This window comes from Porites lutea, chromosome 13 (genome assembly GCF_958299795.1).
Source record: "Porites lutea chromosome 13, jaPorLute2.1, whole genome shotgun sequence".
Taxonomy (NCBI): Eukaryota; Metazoa; Cnidaria; class Anthozoa; order Scleractinia; family Poritidae; genus Porites; species Porites lutea.
In genome coordinates this window covers 9249815-9276583 of record NC_133213.1, presented here as the reverse complement: position 1 = coordinate 9276583, position 26769 = coordinate 9249815, and the positions used below count along the sequence as shown (strand labels likewise).

Sequence of the window (26769 nt, the reverse complement as noted above, 5' to 3'; positions counted from 1 at the left end):
CAGTCTATACACAGACGAGTTTTTAGCTCCGATATTTTTGAAGAAGACATGAAAAACTCAGCGACTTTTTTTTTTTGAATAGATCGACATCAGACATTTTTGAAGCCCTTCACTAGCAGGCCGTGACAATGCTTTTCAAGTCTGATTAGTCAACTAGCTGCACCTAATGTTGTAAACTTGGTAAAACATTTTTTGCTGTACGTTCACTTAACTGTGCTATGCAGTTCACATTTATAAATCACCTCCTTCCCACAACATACTCATGCAGTGTTCACTTGGACTTTTTTTGCTAGGAGTAAACGCCATTCCGCAATATTTTTATATTTTCCTATGTTTTGATCATTCCTCAAATTTAAAATGCTCATAATGTATCGGTCAAATCGAAGCTTCAACATGCCCCCCCCGGGCATACCCCGGGCATTTGACACCTTTGCCGTCCCGGGGAGGAGGGAATTTGATTATCAGAGTCTTCCAGTGGGTGGGGAATTTGATCCCCATGCTTTAGGGGTTGGGAATTTGAACTGCACCCTCGATTTCATGTAAAATCTTTGGCGTAGCGAGCTATAGGGGACGCGGTGTTAGAGGATTTTCGTGGAAAAGATTGTGCCTTTGTGGCCAATTGGTTAGGAGGAAAGGGCTTAAACAAGCTTTGTGGCGTATTTGAAGTATTTAAATTTAAAATTTTTAATATTGGATTCAGGCTTTGAATGTATGAATGTATTTTACTGTTGTGTTTACAATGAAATACAATACCTATAGTGGCGAATCAATACAACAACGTAAAATAAAACAAAATAAAAAGCTCAGGTCAACTACTTTGACCTACTGCAAGTATGTTAATTAATAAGGTGAGCGATGATGCATGCCAGTGAAATGGTCATGATGCAGTAATCTCAATAGGTGGGATCTTTTTTATAGAACGCTTTGTATGTTGCATGAGAAAGAAAAGCTGAGCATTCAGTGACCTTGTAGCAGCGATTTCCGCCGCTTTGCACGAGACTTTTGTTCGTAGTAAATACGCTAACAGTGTTTCTCAGTTTTTGTTATATTTATACAGATTTTGTTCGTCAACTGAAGGCGTTTCCGCCGTCCTTCTGTCATTTTTGTGCCTGTGAAATGTCCCCTGGGTGGGGGCATGGACCCCAGTGTGGGGCATTTGAACGGCATTTTGACCCGGGTAGGGGGGAATTTGAACAATAATTTTCAAAAAAGTCAAATGCCCGGGGGGGGCATGTCGAAGCTTCGATTTGACCGATACATAAATCACTCGTCAGATAAAAAAACTACATTATAACGGTATAGTCAGTTGTATGAAGCTGTAGTTTCTGGATACCAGCGTTTCTATCAAGCCATTGCACATGAGTTCGCTCTGTGTAAGACGTTAATACAAGGATTTACACAACGCTCTGACGGCCTGTGAAATCCAGGCTGCTCAGCATACGTTTTTCATAAAAAATTCGTAGATTCCCTAGTCCCATAAGAGCAAAACGAAGGCACCATGCTGTCTGTGACAGTCGCTGTGTAAGTGTATATCAGTTATAAAAATATTAGATTTATGAGTCATAACAGTAAACTTGAATGGTAAAAGTCGAGATAAAAATTTTGGTGAGTATTTCTCAGTATGTATATAATAAAAACTAACATCAAAGCCAGGACTTCGAGCCAGGACTGCAGTTGGGACTTTTCTAACTTTTTTGTAACCACAAAGAAAATAAATAAAAATAATAAATAAACAAGTAAAACCTAACCCTAACCCTACCTAACACTAACCCTAACCCTCGAAAACCTTCCTGTTAGGCCCTGTTTACAAAGAGGGTGGGTAACCCTGGTGCTGGGGTTACCCTAGCAAGAGGGTTACCCTAGCACTCGCATATTTCTTCTCTTTTTAGTCGACCTGTTTTCAAGACAGGTAGAGTTACCCTAGCGCTAGGGTAACCCTACCTGAGCGTTAGGGTTACCCTAGCAAGAGGGTTACCTTACATGCCTTGTAAACGCTCTGCTAGGGAAAAGTCGCCTAACCGGGACAACTTTCCTCTGTCATGCGTGACCAGTAATCTTGACAATTTGAACGGAGTTATTCAATTTCTGAGCTAAATTATAAACATCTGAACAATGTAAAGTATTTTCTGCATACGATGATAATATTTTCCCGTGTTTTTGTGAAATAAAAGTGTTTTCCCAGCCGAGCCGAAAACGCCTGGGGACTAGGCTGGTGTTTTCCATAGAGAACTTCAAGTTTTATTTCAAATCTTGGACGTTACTAAAAGAATGTCACCCATGACGAAACACGTCAGTAAAGCTGGTAAAGTTGACCCGTGTGATAGGGTAACTCTACTTGTAAAATTTGCTTGTAAACAAGACCTAACTTTAACCCGCCTAATCGGGTAAACCTAGCACAAGGGTAACCCATCTCCTTCTAAACAGGCCCTTAATGGTCATGTGACTTGCAGGAGGTGAGAATAGCGGGAAAGCGAAAAATTCTCGAGTCCTGTGTCGAGTCTTGGCTCGGTATATAGGCATCCTCCACTCATCACGAAGTATATCCGGCAGTGTTCGGAGAAAAACAGGAAGTATCAGACCAACTTCCTCAGTGGAAGATTCCATCAATAACGCTGTGGCTATATGCCCAGCAGAAATGCCCGACTGTCACAACAGTTTCTAAAACTTTCTGCAAAATCCCTTTTTCTCATCGTTTGAAAGTATTCTAACTTTATTTAGAATATCCAAGCGATCAGCGAAGTGGCTGCATCTTGGGAGCTATTTATGAAAGCACTTACGTCACTGTAGTTGACGTAATTTGATCAAAATGAAACTGAAAGCTAAAGGAAGGGAAAAATCCCATAGGATTAATTGCTTCTTGGTAGAAGGGTTGATTGTCTCTTTAAGGTAAGTTGTGTGCAAGTCCGGTTTTATTGTGAAGGAAAATACAATTGACTTTTATACTGACTTGATTTGCTCTCCTCGTAGACTTTTTGGTCGTGACAAATCAAGCGAACTAACAAGACTCCTCGGGAATTTATGACTGAGGTAGGCATTGCATTAGCTGAAGTTTAATATACTAGAACTCCTCGGTTCCTTTACCTTAGAACGGTGCGCATTTCGTTATTTACCTCGCGGAAACTTTTGTCAAAGCATGTCTCTGTTTAATAAGGCCGTGTTGTATATGATCGTTCAGTTCGCAGGGGACTTTTTCCCATCCCATCATGTAGGATTTCGAATTCCTCTCAGCCCTTTCACTGATTTATTCTGATTTATTATGCATACATGGTTATCATTCCACTCTGTATACAGTTGAACCTGAACTTAAACTTGTTTTGCAAAATACAATTTTCTCGCAGACTTTTTCGTCGTGACAATTCAAGCGAACTATCAAGACTAATTGGGAATTTATAACTGAGGTAGGCATTACTAGAACTGCACAGTTCCTAGTTACCTTAGAACGGCATTTGGTCATTTATCTCGCGGAAACGTTTGTCAAAGTATGTCTCTGTTTAATAAGGCCGTGTTGTCTATGATCTTTCAGTTCGCAGGGGACTTTTTCATCGATAGTACCCATCATGTAGGATTTCGTCTCAGCCCTTTCACTGATTTATTATACATACATGGTTATCATCCCACTCTGTATAGTTGAACCTCCATTAAGTGGCCACCTATTAAGAAGCCATCCACCATTAAGCGGCCAGTAATCAATGCCCCGAAATACTAGTAGAAAAGAATGGGAAATTAAACCTCTGTTGAGCTGCTACCTTTATTAATGCTGATTTCATTGCTACCCGGATTGACGGTCATGAGATTCGACACTAATCACGTGACGTATGGCTTCGCAGCAGGTAAACGGTTGCAAAAATAGTAGCAGGCGAGAGTTCTGTCGTGGGATACGAACAGTGAGAGAAACATCTGGCTGACAAGGAAAGCTTATAACCAAAAGACATAACTGTATATTAGATCTAATTTGAACCCTCATTATCCGAAATTACAGACGATTGCTTCGAGCCGTTTTTACTCCCTCAGGCTAATCCCTCATATGCTTTATTATTTTCAAATTTTCATTGGGTGGCTGCATTTCGAGAGCTATTTCTGGAAGCACTTACGTCACTTTTGGTCATTTATCTCGCGGAAACTTTTACCAAAGTATGTCTCTTTTTAATAAGCCGGATTGTCTATGATCTTTCAGTTCGCAGGGGACTTTTTCAGCAATAGAACCCATCATATAGGATTTCATCTCAGCACTTTCACTGATTTACGTATCGGTCAAATCGAAGCTTCAACATCCCCCCCCCCCCGGGCATTTGACTTTTTGAAAATAATTGTTCAAATTCCCCGCTACCCGGGCCAAAATTCCGTTTAAATGCCCCACACTAGGGTCCATTCAGGTGATCAAATGCCCCCACCCCGGGGACATTTCACAGGCACATAAATGACAGAAGGAGGGCAGAGACGTCTTCCAGTGGTCTTCGGTTGTGGAACAAAATCTTTATTAATACAGCAAACGATCTGCATTCAATATAACGAAAACTGAGAAACACTGTTAGCGTATTTACTAAGAACAAAAGTCTTGTGCAAAGCGGCGGAAATCGCTGCTACAAGGTCACTGAAGGCTCAGAGTTTCTTCGTGTGTCGTGCAACATTCAAAGCGTTCTTTAAAAAAAATCCCACCTGTTGAGATTACTACATCATGACAAATTCACTGACATGCATCATCGCTCACTTGAATCGCCGGTATAGGCATTGTAATTCGTTATAAACACAACTTAATACATTCATTTATTCAAAGCCTGAATCCAATATTAAAAATATTAGAATTTAATTAACTTCAAATACGGCACAAACCTCGTAACCAACTGGCCACAAAGGCACAATCCTTTCCACGAAAATCCTCTAACACCGCGTCCCCCATGACAGCTCACATGAAATTGAGGGTGTAGTTCAAATTCCCTACCTCTAACGCATGGAGATCAAATTCCCCACCCCCTGGAAGACTCTGATAATCAAATTCCCTCCTCCCCGCGACGGCAAAAGTGTCAAATGCCCGGGGTATGCCCGGGGGGGGGGATGTTGAAGCTTCGATTTGACCGATACATTATCATGCATACATGTCCGTACTCATAGTAGTCTGCTACACAGCCATTTTTAGTGTCTGCGTTGCGTGACGACATAAAAAAAGGGTGTGCAGAAGAGTCATATTTATCATTTGTGTTAAATTATAAGGGCAAGCTGTATACAGAAATCTTTCTAAACCGACTCATTCTCGGACGGGTGTATTTGAAAAGAACTTGCAATCTTCCTAAGTGACAGGACACAAAGAAATTCAAAGACGTCAACGTAACAGAGCTATACTAGTTAAGGAAAATAGGAAGTAAAAAAACAAAAACTCCTCAGGTTTTTACACTTTATACCGAGTAGTTCTCCATGCGCCTTCCTTTGCGCACACGAGGAAAGTTGATGTTGGCGAATTTCAGGTAAACATTAGGGCAGTCGTCTGAGACTCCGACATCGAAAACCACAAATAAAAGGCTTCTGGCGGGAACAATCTACATTAGGTTTCTTATCTACCTAAAAGCTATCTATGGACAAATTCACTTTTTAACTCCTGTTACGATATTAATATTGTTGTCGATTTTTCCTGACCGTCGTTCTTAAGCTAACACCGAGCAGCGCAAGGAGTCAGGGGGCATTTCATATTTTATATGAACCATGATTATAATTTTCTGAAATTCCACAACCTTAAAATAACTGGTGGTATAGAAATATGTATTCTTTTCATTTGCTGTACATTTGTATTCCGCTAGCAAGAGATTTTAAACCTTAGAAATAAGTTCACTTTCCGAAATTTGACTTTTCCGAATATTCCTTCTGGCCCGATGTGTAGTTTGTTGCCAAAAGCTGTAGTATTTTCAATGGAGGGTAGATGAATGTACAACGACTAGATAGATAATATACACCATGTTTAAACAATGGTAAATCTGGTTTCTTTTTCATTTCGATCACTGATCACCAAAAAAAAAAGTCATTTTCCTTTTTTAGGAGAAGACCCCAGTTTATCAAGTCACATGACACAACGATAAAAAAACAAGTAGAACGATCACTATTTGTGGCAAACCAAATGCGACTGTGACCATGGACAAAAAGGAATAATAAAAGAGCTAAAAAATAAGCTTTTACTCAATGTTTTAATTTTACTTTTCATTTTCGTTATCGTACGTTATATTACATGACGAGAAATGGTATCAACGGAAAAAAAAAACATATCTACACTTTTTTTTCAGAAGAGCTGAAATAGCAAAGCAAGCAAAAATTGTGACAATTAAAACTATCTTCTGGAAAAGCAGTACGTAGATTTTATCTGCAATTTGTTATTGGAATGGCTGCGAAAGGACAAACAGAGGCCACCTGTAATCTTGAAAATACCAACAAGATTGTCGATGAAGTTGGGGAGAGGACAGAAGAAGAACAAGGGAATAGTACTATTGGCGACGCCTATGTTAACTTTAAAGATTTCCAGAAAGCCATAGAGTACCATAAACGAGACCTCAAAATTTGCAAAGAAGTGGGAGACAAGGCAGGAGAAGGAAAAACGTCCTGTAATCTTGGCAACGCCTATGACAGTATTGGAGATTTCCGGAAAGCCATAGAGTACCATGAACGACAGCTCAAAATTTCCAAAGAAGTGGGAGACAGGGCAGGAGAAGGAAGGGCGAACTGTAATCTTGGCATTGCTTTGAAAAATCTTGGAGATTTTCAGAAAGCCATAAAGTACCATGAACGACACCTCAAAATTTCCAAAGAAGTGAGAGACAGGGCAGGAGAAGGAAAAGCTTACGGTAATCTTGGCAACGCCTATTACAGTCTTGGAGATTTCCAGAAAGCCATAGAGTACCATGAACGACAGCTCAAAATTTCCAAAGAAGTGGGAGACAGGACAGGAGAAGGAAGGGCGTACTGTAATCTTGGCAACGCCTATGACAGTATTGGAGATTTCCGGAAAGCCATAGAGTACCAAGAACGAAAGCTCAAAATTTCCAAAGAAGTGGGAGACAGGGCAGGAGAAGGAAGGGCTTACGGTAATCTTGGCATTGCTTTTAAAAATCTTGGAGATTTCCAGAAAGCCATAGAGTACCATGAACGACAGCTCAAAATTTCCAAAGAAGTGAGAGACAGGGCAGGAGAAGGAAAAGCGTACGGTAATCTTGGCAACGCCTATGACAGTCTTGGAGATTTCCCGAAAGCCATAGAGTACCATGAACGACAGCTCAAAATTTCCAAAGAAGTGGGAGACAGGGCAGGAGAAGGAAGGGCGTACTGTAATCTTGGCAACGCCTATGACAGTATTGGAGATTTCCGGAAAGCCATAGAGTACCATGAACGAAAGCTCAAAATTTCCAAAGAAGTGGGAGACAGGGCAGGAGAAGGAAGGGCTTACGGTAATCTTGGCATTGCTTTTAAAAATCTTGGAGATTTCCAGAAAGCCATAGAGTACCATGAACGACAGCTCAAAATTTCCAAAGAAGTGGGAGACAGGGCAGGAGAAGGAAAAGCGTACGGTAATCTTGGCAACGCCTATGAGAGTCTTGGAGATTTCCCGAAAGCCATAGAGTACCATGAACGACAGCTCAAAATTTCCAAAGAAGTGGGAGACAGGACAGGAGAAGGAAGGGCGTACTGTAATCTTGGCAACGCCTATGACAGTATTGGAGATTTCCGGAAAGCCATAGAGTACCATGAACGAAAGCTCAAAATTTCCAAAGAAGTGGGAGACAGGGCAGGAGAAGGAAGGGCTTACGGTAATCTTGGCATTGCTTTTAAAAATCTTGGAGATTTCCAGAAAGCCATAGAGTACCATGAACGACAGCTCAAAATTTCCAAAGAAGTGGGAGACAGGGCAGGTGAAGGAAAAGCGTACGGTAATCTTGGCAACGCCTATGACAGTCTTGGATATTTCCAGAAAGCCATAGAGTACCATGAACGACACCTCAAAATTTCCAAAGAAGTGGGAGACAGGGCAGGAGAAGGAAGGGCTTACGGTAATCTTGGCATTGCTTTTAAAAATCTTGGAGATTTCCAGACAGCCATTTACTGTTATAAAAACAGTGTCATTGCCTTCGACTATATCAGGGGAAATCTCATATCTGAGGACGAATGGAAGATTAGTCTTGCGGGTACGTATGATAATACTAATTTGAGGCTCTGGGGGCTACAGTTTAAGCAAGGTAAAGTCGTCGAGGCACTTTTAACTGCTGATCATGGACGTGCCCAAGCTTTAAATGATCTTCTGGAGTTCAAGTATGGGTTTAAAGGGTTGTCTCGAGAAATAGGAGCATTCTCTGCAACAACACTTGACATTCTTAATTACCTACCATCAAATACAGCTTTTATAGGTATTAACCAGGAAGGAATAGTTCTCTGGGTGAACGAGAAAGGAAACAAAATCAAAAGTAGAAAAACTCAGATCGATACCTCCGTCAAAACCTATTTTCAGTCTCTACTGGAGACTGCACTTGAAAAAATTGGTGTGAGAGCTGATGTTAACTGTGAAGATCGCTCATTAAGGAACCCTAGCGATAACAAGTCAGCAGAAAAAAGATCCATTAAGCCAAGGTCTCATTCCTCATCTTTTGAGACAAGGTCATTACAAACATTTTACAAAGTTGTTATGGACCCTATAAGAGACTTACTCCACAGCGATGAGGTTGTGATTGTTCCACAAGGACCTCTTTGTTTGGCCCCTTATGCTGCTTTCATTGACTTGAAATCTAAATACCTCTGCGAAACTTTTAGAATTCGCCTACTTCCCTCACTTTCTACTCTGCGATTAATCAAAAATTGTCCAGCAGATTGGCACAGCAAGACTGGCGCTCTCCTCGTCGGCGATCCGTGGGTACAGGAGGTAGTTTATGAAGGAATGAGGCTAGAGCAGTTAAGGTGGGCCGCAAAGGAAGTGCAGATGATTGGGAAAATACTTCAAACTGAACCTCTCGTTGGAAAGCAGGCAACAAAAGATGAAGTGTTAACACGTATCTCCTCGGTTGCTCTGGTGCACATTGCTGCTCACGGGAAAATGGAAACAGGAGAAATTGCCTTGGCCCCAAACACAACACGTTCATCCGTGAATCCAGCCAGGGAGGACTATCTCTTAACTATGAAAGATGTTTTAAAGGCGCAGATAAGGGCAAGACTTGTTGTACTCAGTTGTTGTCATAGTGCCCGGGGAGAAGTCAAATCTGAGGGTGTGGTCGGTATTGCACGGGCATTTTTAGGTGCTGGTGCTCGCTCTGTTCTGGTATCCTTGTGGGCGATCGACGACGAAGCTACTATGGAGTTCATGAAAGTTTTCTACCAACAACTAGTCCATGGGCGAAGTGCCAGTGAGGCTCTGAATAAAGCCATGAAATCCATGAGAGAATCTGACCGCTTTAACGCAGTGAAGTACTGGGCGCCGTTTGTTCTCATTGGTGACGACGTAACGTTCGAGTTTGAGGGCATCCAATAAAAAACAAGGTATTTTGGGATATATTTAAACCTTGGATCATATTACGTGCTTTAGGAAAAATTTTAACAAAGAATTATTTTTGCTATTTTATTGAGCAACGAACTCAACCGGTGCCACGTAGCGTCAATCTGCCAATCACAGGTCAAGTTCACAACAACAAAGGAGTCTGACTTTGGTAGTTCTTTTGACAGTTAAACACTAGAAAGTTTATTTCAAGTGTCAGGATTTTTTCACATTTAAAGTGTCGGTGGCTCCTTATGAGTTCGTTCCACTGTAACTTACAGTCGAACCTGACGTAAGCGACGACCTAAAATGCGAAGATCAAATTTACGGTCGCTTATTTTACGGAAGGTGGTCGCTTAGGAAAGGCTCCAGATATGGTAAATCCTCTATTAAGCCTCCGGGTCATTTCAAGAAGAGGTGAGCAGGGGGAGGGGGGGGGGGCTCCTCATTCCGAACGAGTCACGTAACAAATATTCACGTTTTCACGCTTCTCAAAACTAGCGGTCGTACAAAAGGTCAAAAACGTTACGTTAGTCCCATTTTGTATTTTAGCAAGTTAATTAGAGTTTTGAGAACCTTACTAAAAACACTGCGCGGCTATAAATTCCCTAGGTAAGCCAGCTGTATGTGGGTCTGAGCGCACTGAAGTGTGAAGTTACATAAAAAAAACTCTAAAGTGAAGTTAAATAAAGCCACCAGATTTTAGTTAGGGTCCTTTAGCAAAATTAACGATTTATTTTCTTCGATTGATATTCAATGTTCGTGTAAACAATCGAGGATTTTGGCAGTTCGGGTTTCACGGAGCGCAATTAATCACGATTTACAGAACAGTTTTTCAGTACATCACGATTCACGGACACCAAAAATGGACTATAACGGCGTCACGAAAATAAGCTTGCCCCCACTCCAAGAACGTTTGAGAGGAAGGAGGGGCTTATTTTTTAATTAAGCGAAGATTGTGGTACCATTTCTCAATAAAGAACTAGTTGGAGGTCATGATCAGCCGAGGATCAAAATCAAATCGGAACTTCCAACTCGTGAATAAACCATACCGGATGATTAGTCCACATAAAAGGGTTACAGTCGTGATAAATTAATACATCGATGATACGTCTATTATATAAGAATACTGAGAGGAGGATTGAAAGATAGAGGGAGGTTTTTTTTTCTTCTGAAAAGGGGAGCTTATTAGAGAGGGGGGCTTAGTAGGGAATTTATGGTATGTAACTTTATTTAAATCTGCAATAAGTCTAATCATTGGTTGACGTTAAGAGTCCAAATGTGACCCTTTGCTCTGATAGTTTTAGGGCGTGTTCGATTCACCGTATTCCGCATCTCAAATAAAAATAAATGGAATAAACTCGCTAGAAATCACTTGTTCTGTCTTTGATTCTGTTGCAATAACTACAAAACGGCTTGAAATAAAGTATTCTGATCTATATAAACGTTAAATTGTTCAAAAATTAGGGTATAGAAGAGGTTCGTAACAAGACTTTTGCGTATTCTTATTCCGGAGTACGATCAATCGAGCGCACTCTTAGAAGTCAATGGTCAAAACGTTATGCCTCGCCAGATGAAGTCACTATCATTTTCTTTTGTTAGCTTGCTAACGTTACCTTGTGCTGTTGTTGTGCTGTTGTTGTTTTTGTTGTATAGGTATGATGAAGAATGCAGTGAAGCAGTTCCTAACTATCTGAAGTTGAAGTCAGTTTCTATTTTTGTTGCAATTACGGAGTGGAGCGTTCATCACAAGAATAGGAACACTTTATCCAGGAGAGAAAATTATATGCTGTTGATATAAATAATTTGAAGCTTTGTGTTACAGCCGGAAATGGACGTGACACTGTTTATTCAATTTTCAAATGAGACATTTTAGTGACGCTTAAATGAAATGATTAAGTGTAAAAAACCCGGATGTGAGCACATGGTTTGGTCTTAGTTTTGTTCGCTCGTACAATTTTGGATGGTCTCCTGTATACGATTGTAAAGCTTATTTGGAAACTAATACAGTCCAGAATTGTTCCTACTTTGGTTTGGTGGATATTTTTTTGGTTTCGGGAACAATTTTCTGGTCCTTGACTAGCCGGATAAAGCGAACCAAGCGAATGAAGCGAGCGAATCATGGCTGATGATAACGATAATGGTGAACTGGAATCGGCCGAACGATCAACAATTGCAACTGTGAAAACAAAAAGAGCTGTGGTAAAACGAAGAATTACGAATACCTTAAAGAAATTACAAGGTACGATTGAGCAATATGGCAGGAAATCTATTATTCGTGGTTATGTAAATATTCTGGAAGAGTCGCTCAATGAAGCCCAAGTTTTAAACAATCAACTGTCGGCCATGCTCCCGGAACAGGAATATGAAAATGCCCTTAACTGGTATGAAGAAGAACTGGAAAGAGTTCAGGAAGCGAAATTAGAAGCTGAAGCACATCTGGAAGAAAGAAAAGAGGAGAGTTATAGCGCGTTAAGCTCACTGAAACTGAGTAAATCCTCAGCAGATTCTCACGTAGCCGAAATTCGCGCCAAAATGGCGTCGGCAGAAATAAAGGCAAAACAGCTAGAAATGGAAGAAGAACGACGAAAGAAAGAGTTTGCGAAACAGCTGGAGATAAAACACAAGATCGAACAAGCACGTAACGAGGCTGAAAGAATTGAATTCGAAGCAAAAGAAAGGAGAAAAACCCAAGAAGCAAAGGACGAGGCCGCACGCCTTGCGGCAGAAGCCGAAAACCTTGAGAAGGTACGAAACTTTAATCATTACAATGACCCTGAGTCTTTAACTAATCGTCTCCGGGATTTTGAGGATGATTCGCTAGAGTTAATCCCACTGTCTGGATTTACGCAAAGTGTACAAACAAGTCATGTTACGCCATTATCCTCATCGTCCCAACCACAGTCTGGAGCTGTGTACAATGTACATGCAATGTGCCTGTTACCCTGTATGGGCCAAAGGGATACTTCAACACATATGCAATGTTAGACACTGGAAGTACTTGCAGTCTGCTAGCAACAGATGTTGCAAAAAATCTTGGCCTTGAGGGTCCAGTGGAAAGTGTTCTGCTGAATGGAATTCAGAAATCATCAAGGCTGCTGACTAAGCGTGTTGATGTTCAAGTTAGTCAGTTGAATGACTTTGGTACAAGGTTTGATGTGCACAGAGTTCTAGTGGTTGATCGCCTGAACGTGCCGGAAAGAAGGGTGAATTTCAGAGAATTACAAGAGAAATGGCCACACCTTGCAAACTTAGAGTTGACTGAAGTTTCTGTAGCTCGAGTCGCGTTACTCCTTGGAAGTGATGTCCCAGAACTTATTGTGCCTCTAGAGACTCGATATGGACCGAAAGGTTCTCCTGTTGGTGTTCGCACTAAATTGGGGTGGACTGTTACTGGTCGTCTACCTGGTTATATTGAAGATGGTGAATCTGTTTACAAGGTTCATATGGCAACCCCTGATGAAGTGCTTCATGAAACAGTTAAAACTTGGTGGCGGACCGAGAACTTTGGATGTCGATATGACTGTGATGTGCAGCGTTCTGTCGAAGATGAAAAGGTGTTGAAGTTCCTGGGTGAGCGGACGCAGGAGGTAGAAGGTCGTTACGAGGTTCCGCTGCTTTGGAAGGACGAAAACATCCAACTTCCTGACAATCGTGTTGTGGCTATTCACCGACTTGGTCTTCTAGAGAAGAGACTTCAACGTGATCCTGAGTTGGGCGAAGCCTACAAGAAAACCATTGACACAGACCTAGAAAAGGGGTATATCAAGAGACTCACCAAAGAGGAAACTGCTGACCAAGCAAAGCGTACGTGGTACCTTCCTCACCATCCCGTACTTAACCCTAATAAACCTGGAAAGGTCAGACGTGTATGTGATGCAGCAGCTAAGTATCAAGGGTCTTCATTGAACAGTCACCTTGTAAGTGGACCTGACTTGTTGAACAATCTTGTTGGAATCTTCATGCGATTCAGAGAAGAAAAAGTTGCCCTTTCTGGAGACATAGAGGCAATGTTTAACCAAGTTGCTGTCCCACCAGAGGATCAAGCTGCCCTCCGTTTTCTGTGGCGCCAATCACCGGAGTCTGAAATTAGAGTCTATCAGTATCTGCGACATATCTTTGGGGCTAAGTGTGCACCAACGTGTTCTAATTATGCCCTTTTAAGGACGGCAGAGGACAATGGACTGCAGTACCCTATTGCTGCTCGTGCTGTTAAGCGCAATTTTTATATGGATGATTTCTTTAAGTCTGTAAAGACGGCAAGTGACGCACTTGAACTGCAACAGCAACTTGTTGTGATGCTAAAGCGTGCTGGATTCAACTTGACCAAGTGGGTTTCGAACGTGAAAGAGGTGATAGAACGTATACCAGAATCAGAAAGAGCTCCCTCCATCAAGGTGGTAGAAGAAGAAATTGTTATGCCTGTGGAACGTGCTCTTGGTGTCATTTAGGACACAAGATTGGACTGTTTTGTTTATAAAGTGGTGAAAAGAGATATGGCAGACACGCGACGTAAGATTCTGAGTTTGATAGCGTCATTGTTCGACCCAATTGGTTTCCTGGCTCCATTCCTGGTGAGAGCGAAGCTCCTCCTTCAACAAGTGTGGGAATTTGGTATTGGCTGGGATGGAACTCCTCCATCAGAGTTCCTCTTAGAGTGGTCCAAATGGCAGAAAGAGCTGGATAGTCTATCAGAATTCTTGGTCCCTCGATTTTACCGTCATGTTTCAGACAGTCCCACCGTTATCCAGCTTCATGTGTTTGGTGATGCAAGTGAACAAGCATTCTGTTCTGTAGCCTATTTCAGATTCAGTTATGCCAACGGTTCTGTCAAGTGTGCCTTTGTAACAGCTAAGACGCGTGTAGCTCCCAAGAAACCTTTGAGCGTCCCTAGACTAGAGCTGCAAGCTGCAGTTTTAAGTGCGAGGTTATCTACTGTGGTAATCAAGGAACATGATTACAGGATAGATTCTACCTACCTGTGGACTGATAGTAGCACTGTGTTTCAGTGGATTCGTGGTGAATCCAAGCGACACCCCGCTTTCATTGCGAACCGAGTTGGGGAGATTCTGGACACAACTGAACCAAGCCAATGGAATCATTGCCCTGGTGCTCTTAACCCAGCAGACGATGGTAGCAGAGGACTTCCAGTCACAGTTATCACATCAGAGAGTAGATGGTTGAATGGTCCTGTATTTTTAACCCTTTCTGAAGAAAAGTGGCCTAAGGGAAATTCAAAGCTTGAATCCTCCAGCCAGCAGAAACAAGAGACTTCAGCGTTCAGTGCATCGCAAGCTCAAACTTCAAAAGAAGAGTTCATTTCGTTAACCAAGTATTCATCCCTAACACGACTTCTTAGAGTAACTGCTTACTCTTTCCGATTTGTTTACAACTGCAGATGTCGAAGGACTGACCGTCAAAGTGGTCCATTGTTAGTGGAGGAGTTGGAGCGTGCTCGAAAGTTCTGGATTGGCACCGCCCAAGTGAAAAGTTTCCCTCAAGAGATTTCAACCCTCAAGAGAAACCAGCAGGTCTCTCCCAAGAGTAGACTGGCCTCTCTTTCTCCCTTCCTCGATGGAGACGAAATTGTTCGTGTTGGTGGACGGATCGAAAGGGCAGATGTTCCATTCTCAAGTCGACACCCCATTGTGTTATCACCTGATAATGAGCTGAGTCGCCTCATCATTATGGACTGTCATGAGAAACTGAGGCATGAAGGTGTTGAACATGTTCGGAACGTACTGAGACGACAGTATTGGATCCTACGTTGTCGTACAGCTGTAAGGAAGATTCTACACCGATGTTCATACTGCAGAAGGAGAAGAGCAAAGCCAGAACCACCTTTAATGGCGGGACTACCCGCCGACCGCCTGCAGGTCGCACCCGCATTCTCGAAGGTTGGAGTAGATTTCTTTGGACCTCTGAAAGTGAAGCACCTCAGGAAGCAAGAAAAAAGATATGGCTGCCTTTTTACCTGTCTTGTAACTAGAGGAGTACATCTCGAAGTCGCCCACTCCTTATCTACTGATTCTTTCATTATGTCTCTCCGACGGTTTATTGCAAGGAGAGGTAAACCGACTGTTATATACTCTGACAATGGTACGAACTTTGTTGGGGCGAATCGCGAAATACAAGAGTGTCTTAATGGGTTGAATCAGGACAAAATTGCAGGCGCGCTGAGTAAAGAACGAATTCAATGGGTATTCAACCCTCCTGCAGCACCCCACATGGGGGGAGTATGGGAACGTTTGGTGAGGTCCTGCAAGAAAGCCCTTAATGTTGTTCTGCAGAATCAAGTTCTGACGGATGAGGTGTTGTTAACTGCAATTACTGAAGTTGAATCCCTAGTCAACAGTCGTCCATTGACTGAAGTGAGTTCAGATGCAGATGATCTTGAAGCGTTAACCCCAAACCACTTCCTCATTGGCAGAGCAACCCCCAAGTTGCCACCTGGAATCTTCGCTGACAAGGAGATATCAAGCCAAAAGCGCTGGCGACAAGCGCAAGTCATCACCACCCACATTTGGAAAAGATGGTTGCATGAGTATTTACCTGGTTTAACTGCCCGCAAGAAATGGTTCCAAGCTGCACCTAACCTGAAGGTTGGTGACCTCGTGCTTATAGTTGACTATGGAACTCCAAGAGGGTGCTGGCCTCTTGGCAGGATTGTGACCGTTTTCCCTGGATCTGACAATGTTGTAAGATCAGCTGAAGTGAAGACAAAGTTTGGTCTATTAAGACGCCCTGTAGCGAAATTAGCCCTTTTGGAAGAGTGTTCGCCCAACTGATGTAGCCGAACACGGGGGGAGGATGTTACAGCCGGAAATGGACGTGACACTGTTTATTCAATTTTCAAATGAGACATTTTAGTGACGCTTAAATGAAATGATTAAGTGTAAAAAACCCGGATGTGAGCACATGGTTTGGTCTTAGTTTTGTTCGCTCGTACAATTTTGGATGGTCTCCTGTATACGATTGTAAAGCTTATTTGGAAACTAATACAGTCCAGAATTGTTCCTACTTTGGTTTGGTGGATATCTTTTTGGTTTCGGGAACACTTTGCGTAGTCTGAAAATTACGGTGTACGTTTCGCAGATTATTTTGCGACCAGTCGTGTGCATTTGAAACTTGTTTTATAGTGCCCTTCAAAATATCAGGAATAAGTAGTGAATTTCGGTTATTTACATTGATACCACATGGGACAGAGGCACTTAAGACTAGCAATTTAATGTATTTACATTCGGCGGAGCTAAACGTAGCGGCAGTGACAGAGAATGTAAATGCTTTCCTATTGGTATGAACGTACGCGAGCCGGTATGGCGTTAATTGACTCTATTGTTATTAGGTATATAAGGTTTTGACAATTGTAATGTATTCATCTCAGCTCTCGAACAATCAACATTTATTTTTATATCTTACTTTATTCATCTATCGATTGATTTTTTACCTTTAACCCCCAGAGGTTGTGCGACCGCATCGGTTAGGGAATACGTTCCGTTGGGTTTTCGTATCAGGCGGCGCACGTGAATAGTTTAGCCTGAGTGACTTTATTTAGGAATATTTGTATACCATTGTTTAGTTATGATGCTGAACTTTGTATGTTATTTGGACGGCGTTAACCACTCAGGCTCCACAGTTCGAGCTGCACACCCATTCCCGTCTCTTAGTCGTGAATATAAATAGGAAATATAGTTCCTTTATATTATTTACACAGTAAGAGTTGTAGTTTTTAACTCTTTTAGCAGATTGGTTTAAGTTTATTAGTTTTTAGATTGGTATCCATTCTAATACTGAAGTCAAATTCCCTGTTCAGTCACTAGGTTAAACCACTAATAAGTGTAGTTGTACATTTACTCGTTTTTTTTTTTTTTGATAGGCGAAGGATTTCTATTTCAAAGCCCAGGCTTATTCGCGTTTCCGACTTTGTTTTTACCATCGAGTTTCCTGATTTCTCTTGTTGACACCTATTAGATACAAGAGGTTAAGCCGGAAAGAAAAAAGAAATACAAATAGGGAAATTAAAATCCGTAATTGTTTGGTGCCTGGTCAAAACACTGAAATTTAAGAGTCCCTTGATCTCTGTTTTGAAGAAAACAAACTTTCCAAGTTTAATTCAAGTCTACATGACCTCGTTTAATTATACATCTTTACAGAGAATATGTTTTGCACCTGACCTAGATTGTACCTATAAAAATTAACTTCTTCAAATAAATTTATCGTTTTGTGTATCTAAACTGGAGTCTGTAATAAGTGTCAAAGCAATGCAGTATGGAACTTAATTGTAACGATGAGAAGGAACGTTTCCCTTCTTGCGTAAGGTTATTTAACACTGGCCTACAAATGTCGTACCTCAGTGAAGAGGTGTCCTTATTGGCTGATCGAAATCTTGGTTAATACGTTTTTTATACAAAACGGAAAATTGAACTAAATCGTTAACTTAGATAAAATAAAGAAGTAAATAGGATTCCTCATGAGACAATGTGGAAAGTTTCTGATAGGGTTGTCTATTGATACCACCTGTTGAATGTAGCAAGCGTAGCAATAAAACTTCAGAAAGCGTTGCAAGCGTAGCTAACATAGCAAGGGCAAGAAGAGTAGCAAGCAAACGTAGCAAGGGTACAAAAGGTAAACACATAGTCCACTAATTATAATGGGATCAGAGGCAGCTTGTTGTGGTGGTGGACTGTCTGGTAATTGTCTACCTATTATTCACTTCATATTTTAATTTTTAACAACCCTCAAATCCAATATTTTCTCATTTTCCACAAATTTTAAACATCTCCCCTCCTAAATTTTATACATTAAAAACATCCGAAAAATCATCCAAAAACTCACAAATAATTATTGAATTAAGGACTGCGTAACTTAATTAATTGAGACATCTTTGGATTAATGAAATCTTGGCTAGATATGTAAGAAAAAGGGTGCAAATCAACGAAAAATAATGCTTTTAATCGTACTGCCCCCCTTAAAGCACTGTATAATCTGCATTCGCTGCGGAGTTTCCGAAGACTAAATTCGGATCAAGACTCGGAACGGACGAGTGGTTATAGAAAATCTGTTTTTGATACTGAGTACTTATACGTATCCGATTCTCACGAAAATTCACCTGAAGCATCCTGAATAGTGAAACAAACTTTTCCATATGATAACGGTTAACTAACGCGTTTATTTTACGAGATAACTTCACCCAAAACTTAATGCATAACAAATCCCATACAAGAGAGCCACCAAAGTAGCCACATTTTAAGTCAAATTTGACAGTACTCATAGACGCGCTACAATGTAAAACTTGGTATGGAAATGTTTATTGATCTCTATTCTACAAAAGCCATGTTAACAAATCATTTCACGCATTATTTCGTCCTGAAAATTCCAAAACCTGAGCACATATCGCGCACTTTGTTACCATTTTCTTTATTGTTTCGCGCACTTCTCAGTGACGGCCTTTCAAATTTGCCGCCGGCTTTAGGACAAAGTTCCCGGATATGTCGCATCATTCTGGGCGATGAAGCAATGGATACCAGGGTTTTTTCTCCCGATGCTTCGTTTAAATCACGGATCTGCGTGTTAAATAATAAAAACGCAAGCAATAGAAATTTTAGCTTTGTACTCTTACCCTGTTTGATTTGTGCTTAAAATTAAGGGCATGTTCTTAAGTAGTCACTGTATGATAACTTAACTAAGAGATATTTTATCGGGATGTTATGTTGGGTATAGCATGCGTAACAAGCGTTTCCGTGCGGTTTAAGAGCAAAAAACGAGGGACGAGAGTCAAAGACCGCGCGAAAAATGGCGCAAGTGAAAGAGCGGGGAGGAGGTGGGGAAGAAAGGAAGGAAACCCCCTCCCCCTGCCCCCCCTTTCATTTTTTTGGCTGTAGTTTCATTTCTCGCGCGGCCCTTGTGGTTAATGTTTGTCAAAACCGAGAAACCCGTTCCTCGGTCTTTCTTTGCTCCGAAACTAAACGGAGACGCTTGCTACGCAGGTTATGTTGGGTATCATGAAGACTCATACATTAGTTCAGTTAGAATTACACTTTCGTCTACAAGTTCGACGCTTCAAACAGTCATCAACATAAATCTTCTCCTGACATGAATTCGGTGCAAAGGAAGATGTACCAATTTGCTGCATCTCCGCGGTAACACTAGTCTTCTATTAATTCATGAAATATGTTCACAGATGGCAAAGCCTTGTTTATATTAAGTACAGTCGACTCCCGATAACTCGAACCCTCGCTAACTCGAACCTCGTGCTAACTCGGAACCAAAATCGATTCCCCTGGATTTCCGTCATACGTTCACTGTAATTTTACCCTCGGTAATTCGAACCCTCGACTCCAACTCCCGCTAACTTGAACCAATTTTCGTTTCCCCTCAGGTCATTTTCTATATAATTTTACCCTCAATAACTCGAACCATGTTTTGAGCCCTTAAAAAGTCGGGAAAAATGCCGTCTACTGGCGTCCGAAACATTGAATTTTGGATTTCCCATTGACGTGTTGTAGGAGTATAGTTTACTAGTGGAGGCTGATACTGATTGTCATAGGCTAACGTGAAGCAGCTTTTCTTCTCAAAACAAGGCAGTAAAACGCATGCTCTATTTAGGCTATGTTTTGTTACGTTACGTTCTGATTTATAATCTAGAAGTATCTTTTAATTTTCACTTGACATTTCTACAATTAAATGTGATTAATATGTTCACTGTGCAGTAAAAACTGTTTTTACCTTACTCTCGGCTATTTTCTTCGAACTCCCGATAACTCGAACCCTTATTCGATTTCCCTTCAAGGTTCGAGTTATCGGGAGTCGACTGCATTTTGTTCAGTTTAACATTTTTGGCATTAATCTGTTCTTCCGTCGATGTTTACCAGGAAATGACTAAGTTCCTTACTTGTTTTTATCAGGCGTGTTTCCTTGAGTTTTTAACCGAATTCATGGCAGTGGATAACTTTAATTAGATTTATTATAAGTGATTTTATAGAGTGTTTTCATATGACGTCACGGCGGCCATGTTGGTGTCCCAAAACAATAAAACGGCGACCATGTTGGTGTCCCAAACTAGTCCTGTGGGAGTTGAACTCTTTTCTTATGCAAACGCTTTCTTTTGTTTTAATAAATTTGCATAGATGCTGGCCCCGTGAGGGAAAATACTCTATAGGTGTTTTTGTGGGTAAACAACTATTTTTCTAAATTCTGCCTTGTACGGTGGCCTACAGGGGACATGGTGCAAATAGAAAAGTTGCTGCAAATTAAATAAAGTTGCTGCAAATATAATAAAGATGCTGCAAATGAAAAATAGTTGCTGCAAATAAAAAATAATTGCAGCGAATAAAAAAAAATAGTTGCTGCAAATTAAGTGACAGGAAAGTATGCGGACGCACTGAAAGGAAGAGGAGGACTCAGTATAGTTGTATCCAGGGCCCACTCACGAAATGTTTGGCCTAATCCTTGAACTGCATTTTTAATTTACACTCTGAGTTTGACGATCACGTCCGTGGTTAATTTATGGAAAAGTTTTAGCCAATCATTTTCAGTGAAGAAGCTCAACACAAATAAATCGACAACAACCTAATATTTTAAACTGTAATTATACCATTTTCCGATTAGCCTGCGAACAGCAGACGCATTTCCTGTCGTCGCTTCTCTCCGGTCGTCGCCTCTCTCCCTAGAGGGAGAGAAGCGACGACCGGAAATGCGTCTGCTGTTCGCAGGCTACTTTCCGATCTGTTTAACCTGCGAAAACATCCGTTTCTCCTCGCTCTTCGCCGCTGGGGGCCTTTCGCGCGGACGAACGCGCGAAACGTCCACAGCGGCGAGGGGCAAGGAGAAACGGATGTTTTCGCAGCCTACGATCTGTTGTTATGAAAAGTTTGAATATGACTAGATACATTGTAGTTTTTACGTTGTTCTCCTTGTTTTGTATTGGTCAGTTAACCTAAGCTTAATAGTGAAAACTTAGGTAGAAAAACCATTTTGACAAAGTAATCATCTTGAAGATTTCATGCTAATAAGGATGTTTCAACTTATCAGATTAGACTTACGTCAGCATTAGTTTACACTAAGCAGATGGTTTTCTGGCTGGTAAAATGGGTGTAACACTTGTTTACAAAGGAGAATAGAGAGAGAATTGTAACTCACAAGCAGCAAGTGAATAAAAGTTCTGAGTCAAAGAAGATGTATTGGATTTGTAGAAAGGCTTCAGCTAGTCCCCGTCAGAAAAGTCTTTTTACATACCTTACTTGTATTAAAATTCGTGCAGTACTAGAATTCGCGCAGCGCTGGGTGTACCAATTTTAGTACTGCGCGAACTAGTTACGTTTATATCACAGGTCCGAATTTCTCGAAACTCCCGAGGAACTATTTTACGTGAACTTGGTTCATTAAAAGAAATCGGACTTCTAGCATTTTTGGACTATTTTACGGAAAGCGTCGGCTATAAAATGGAGAAATAAATTGGGACAGTTGTCTAAAAAGCTAATCGCAATTGCTAGAAAACATGAAAAATTATGAGCATGAAAGATTTCCGGCCGTTTTCAGAGACGCACACCAGGTAAAGCAAAATCTTGTGGTTTTCATATTGTCTCATTCCGTACTGCGACTTCACCGCTTAAACGTCAAAACCTCTGCGAATGCACTGGTGTCCGGTTAATAGAAGTTTGATTGTATCTTTGGGTACCGTTTGTAAGAAATTCAGCCTCCAGCAAATATGAAAGCACACAAACCAGTTGCAATCTTTGGATGATTAGCCTGCGAAGCAAGCGTTTCTGTGCGGTTTAGGAGCAAAGAACGAGGAACAAGAGTCAAAAACCGCGCGAAAAATGGCGCAAGTAAAAGAGTGGGGGAGGGGGTGGGGAAGATAGGAAGGAAACACTAGAGGGTAAATCTTGCCGACAAGAATATACAACAACCGCAGGAAGATGCGTCTCACGTACCATACATGACCTATCAGTATGAAACAAACCTTTGATCGACACATGTCAATATTGTTCGACTAGCCGAGCCAATCAGGCGCTGCGTTCGCCTATTGTTCTCGCGCGGTCAAAACCGAGAATCCCGTTCCTCGGTCTTTTTTTGCTCCGAAACTAAACGGAAACGTTTGCTACACAGGTTATTGGATGATTAAAATGGACAACCTTCCTCAGTTCCAGAATATTTATTGTCACATGACATATTTTACCTCTATTCCTTCAAATCAGTACGTTTCCGGTCTTTATGCCCTTTTGAGGTTCCTAGTTAATTAATTTCTAAGGGGTACAAAGGACGTTTTGACAATGAATAAGGGGATGACTTTCCTTCTCCTAAACTGACTTATACCGCGAAAGATCCAGTAAACCCCTGGGGTGTGCGTGTTAATTTATTTTAAGTTTTGAGAGGGACCTCTTCTATATGGGGTATCAATAACAGGGAGGCGTTTAAAAAGATTTGCGTCTTGGTAAACGAATTTGCCAAAATATATACATTACGATATCGTCCCCGATGTCAATACGGAGCTTAAGCAACAACGACAGCGACAAAAACGTAACTCAATAAATGAATTCGCGCTACTTCAAACTTTATCGCGCTTATTTCAACTCGTTCAATTCGTTAAATGTTGGCAAATTTTTCTTGAGTTGAATGCTAAAACTCCCTTTATATTTTCCTCTTAGATATAACATTAAGATATAACATTTAGTGTACATTTATGTGAAGAAGGTAGGCGGCAATTTTATTTTGAGCCACTTTTGACGAAAAAAAAGAAACGTCTAAATCCCTCTGACATAGCTCCTCTGACATTTGATGTCAGAGAGAATTTATCATTCAGGTATTGCATGTAACAAGAAAGCGTCAAAGCAAAATTCTAACCCAAATTTAGCCTGAAGTGTCAGCCGCTTTCTCGCCCGACACATTACGCTAGTTAACCTTAAAATCCAGTCCCAATCTCGACAGAAACGCAAGTCCCGTTTGCTACTAAACCGACTTGAAAAATGCTTCTCGGGCCCTAAATGTTTTCAAAAGTTTTGAGAAACGCAGGCTTGAAAAGTTTTAGGGAACTCTGAGTAAAGAACGTCAGGAATATATCTCTGGTCAACTTAGACTTAGACTCTTAGCCGTGGACGTAACGAAACTTTAGCTTGAGTTGAGACTCATGGGTCATTGATATGTCAAACTTTCACCATCTTCATCTTTCAGATGGGGTTATTATTAATTCCTTTATAACATTTCCCCTTTCACCAAGTGAGTTTTTGACGGGTCTGTTTTGATGGAGTTGTGAGCGCTTTATCGAACATCTGAAAACTGACAGCCGTCAGTCAACAAGAGTTCTTTGATGAGCCACGTTTTACCTGGATTCAGTGCGTATTCTACTACGGCTGTGCATCATGTTCAAAGAGGAATCTACGGTGACCCATAGAGGACATTACAATATATATATTTTTCGCTAACTCAGTTATCGCGCGCTTTAGTTTACTTTGTCTGAGAAAGTTCGAGCTCGCGATAAAGTTTTTTTTTAGCTGAGAACTTTATCGCGCGATAACTTTTTAAACGTCGAAGATCAAGCAAGTAATCTACAAACATGGCGCACACGTGTTTCGCTCTGCTAGAAATCTCTGTGCTACTTGCGTTAATTCATTTATCAAGCGCCGTCCTACCGCAGAGAGAGACGAGCTAATCAGGAGTTACTTCAGTATGGGTCTGAATTATTCTGAAATACCATTCTAAGCAAGGTTTAAAAAGTGCAATAAAATAAAAATTTATATTTTGGATCCAAAGGTTTTATCCAACTAACATGGATTTCATTATCCAGCATAGCTGTTTTCCCCGACGCCACAGTTTTTTTCAATTGGATCCAACGTTTTCATTCCTGAGATCCAAAGTTCTCGCTCGGGATCCAAAGTTATTACTCCGGATCCAAGGTTTTACTTCAGATCCATAAATCCAATCCAATTTAATATTGCGATTCTGGAATTTTAATACGTGACAAGTTTAAAAGACTATTGCTCGGTAATTTTTAATCAAGGAAAGAATTTTTTCTCTACTGGGCCGGGTTGCTCGAAGCTTGGTTAAGATAACCCAGGGTTAGTGCGAATTTTGAACTCAGATATTAGAGCTTAAAATTCAAATTCAGTTTAATTCTTTTTGCCTACAATTTGATGATTGGATACTCTAAAAAGAATAGAGAAAATTATCCGAGAGAGTGCTTTTGATAACAAGAAAAAGAAAGCCGGGTTAAAATTTAACGCCGGTTAGTGCTAACCGGCGTTCCAACAATTGGGCCCTGGTGTTTAGGATCACTTCTTATGGCAGAACGGCAACAAAATCAATAGATCTAATTAGCAAACAAAAAAACGTTGCACGTGCAGCACACATTTTTGTACATTTCTTTGCGTTGCTTTGCACGACTGCAATAGGGAGATTTACCGTCCTTGCACGACTACGACGTGAAAATGCCTAATTGCAAGTTTTATGGAGGACGTAAACAAGCGACGACGAATCTCTTTTTCTCTCTCTAAACTTGAGTGCGGTCCTCAAGAAATTAACTCCAGAGAAATTCGCCTACACTTGCCATTTTCAGCAAATTGGAATAAACGCGACAAAGATTGAAAAAACGGGAATTCATTTTAAAACTGACGCTTTCGCTGCCGTTGCCGTCGTCGATGCTAAAGCTCCCAAATGACGTTTTCTACGTGCAGCACACGTTTTTGTACATTTCTTTGCCGTTACTTTGCATGACTACAATGCCGTTTTGTACGGGTAAACTAACATCAAAGCCAGAACTCGAGCATGGACTCGACGCAGGACTCGACCAATTTTTTGCTTTCCCGCCATTTTCACCTCTTGCAAGTCACATGACCATTAAGAGGAGGGTTTTCGTGGCAATCATGGAAAGTAAGGGTTAGGGTTAGGTTAGGGTTATGGTAAGGTTAGGTTTGCTTTTATTTGTTTATGTATTATTTATATATATATTTTTTTATGCTTACAGAAAAAAAATAGAAAAGTCCTAACTGGAGTCCTGGTTCGAGTCCTGGCTCGCTATATTGGCATCCTCGTAAAAGTCACGTCTCAATAGGCCACTTGCACTAAGAGGTCACGTGACCAATGCTTCCTTTAAACAAGGAGTTGGAATCTTTCCGATGCCAAAAATTGACAGAACACATAAAAATTATCTTACAGCCGAAATTTGAGAGGAAACACATTTAAGGGAGATGTTTTATGTTACTTTGATTTTTCAACAAAGTAGTTTGATTTGTATTGGCCGCCATGTTGGAGGGCATACTCTTGCCCTCCAACATGGCGGCCAAAACTACTGTTTTGCTTATATCCTGTCAAAAGTTTGATAGCTACGCTCAGATGTGCTGTAAACGTTACCACATCATCTTTTCAACATTTTTCTTGAAGTTTAAGTCCAAAATTTGTGTTCAAGAGGTAATTCATAATTTTGAAAATCACATTTTGGTCATGTGACCAGCTACGAACTTACCCATTTTAAGAAAATGGTGCGGGTTTGAAAAACCAACTCACTGTTATTTTGTTTAAGATATGACCCACTAATCGTTTTTCGAAGGCAAAATTATATAACTTTCATTTTCATAAAAACGATGTCACATGACCTCTTAGTGCAAATGGCCTATTAATTTAATGGCCAACGGGGAGGAAGCAAATTTTCCGGAAAAAAAATTCCTACAAAGGGTTGCACTCAATAAATTCTTGCACAGGCAATCGGCCAGAAAAACATTCTTGGTTGCCTAAAGACCCCTCAACACTCCCTTCCCCATCACTTTTCTAATGGTCCTTCCCTAACTGACCAACTAATCCCCAGCAGCTTACCTCTCACAACATAAACTGGAATAAAATGTTGCAATTTAAATACATTCATAAGTCAATCCATTACACGGATAAACTTCAAAGCTTGGTGTTCTCTTGAGTTTTCTAGAATTGTTGACTGAATTAAAAACATTTCGTCAGTCTTTACTTCTCAGTTTTGTCACACAAGAAGTTTCGAAAGTAGTCAGCATATTCTTTAGGGATAAGATCCTCTCCTCCAAGTATTTCATTGAGATAAATTTCGCTCGGTTTTAGCCCCTTTTTAACATACTCTTCATAAGCTTGATACGCTGTCGCATCCACGATTTCGCCACTTTTTCTTTCCACCTGTACGTTCACTCTCCGAAGCCTCCCTGCTTCGTGTTCATCTAACTTGGCTAAACTTCCTTTTAAACAGATGTACAAGGCACCATAAACGGTCGACTCCTTATCTGGGATAATATTAGCATAACCAAAGCCATCGTCTTTCCATATGCTAA

General features: G+C 40.9%; 2 protein-coding genes across 3 annotated transcripts in view; both read left to right on the top strand.

The window, feature by feature from the left end:
- The window catches only part of LOC140923402 (uncharacterized), a 36430-nt gene extending 25114 nt beyond the window's left edge, over nucleotides 1–11316 (top strand). The window contains exon 3 of one of the 2 annotated variants that reach the window (XR_012164160.1): nucleotides 11147–11310. The gene's annotated coding sequence lies outside the window, so the exon portion shown is untranslated. Of the gene's footprint in view, nucleotides 1–11146 lie in introns of both variants that reach the window. The other variant, XM_073373493.1, reaches the window with a different exon arrangement.
- LOC140923399 (uncharacterized) overlaps nucleotides 1–26769 on the top strand; it is a 224262-nt gene that overhangs the window by 153484 nt on the left and 44009 nt on the right. The window contains exons 3-5 of the mRNA XM_073373490.1: nucleotides 2968–3027; nucleotides 3339–3398; nucleotides 6267–8075. Coding sequence (XP_073229591.1) covers nucleotides 6362–8075 — 1714 coding nt within the window. The 5' untranslated portion in view covers nucleotides 2968–3027; nucleotides 3339–3398; nucleotides 6267–6361. The remainder of the gene's footprint in view (nucleotides 1–2967; nucleotides 3028–3338; nucleotides 3399–6266; nucleotides 8076–26769) is intronic.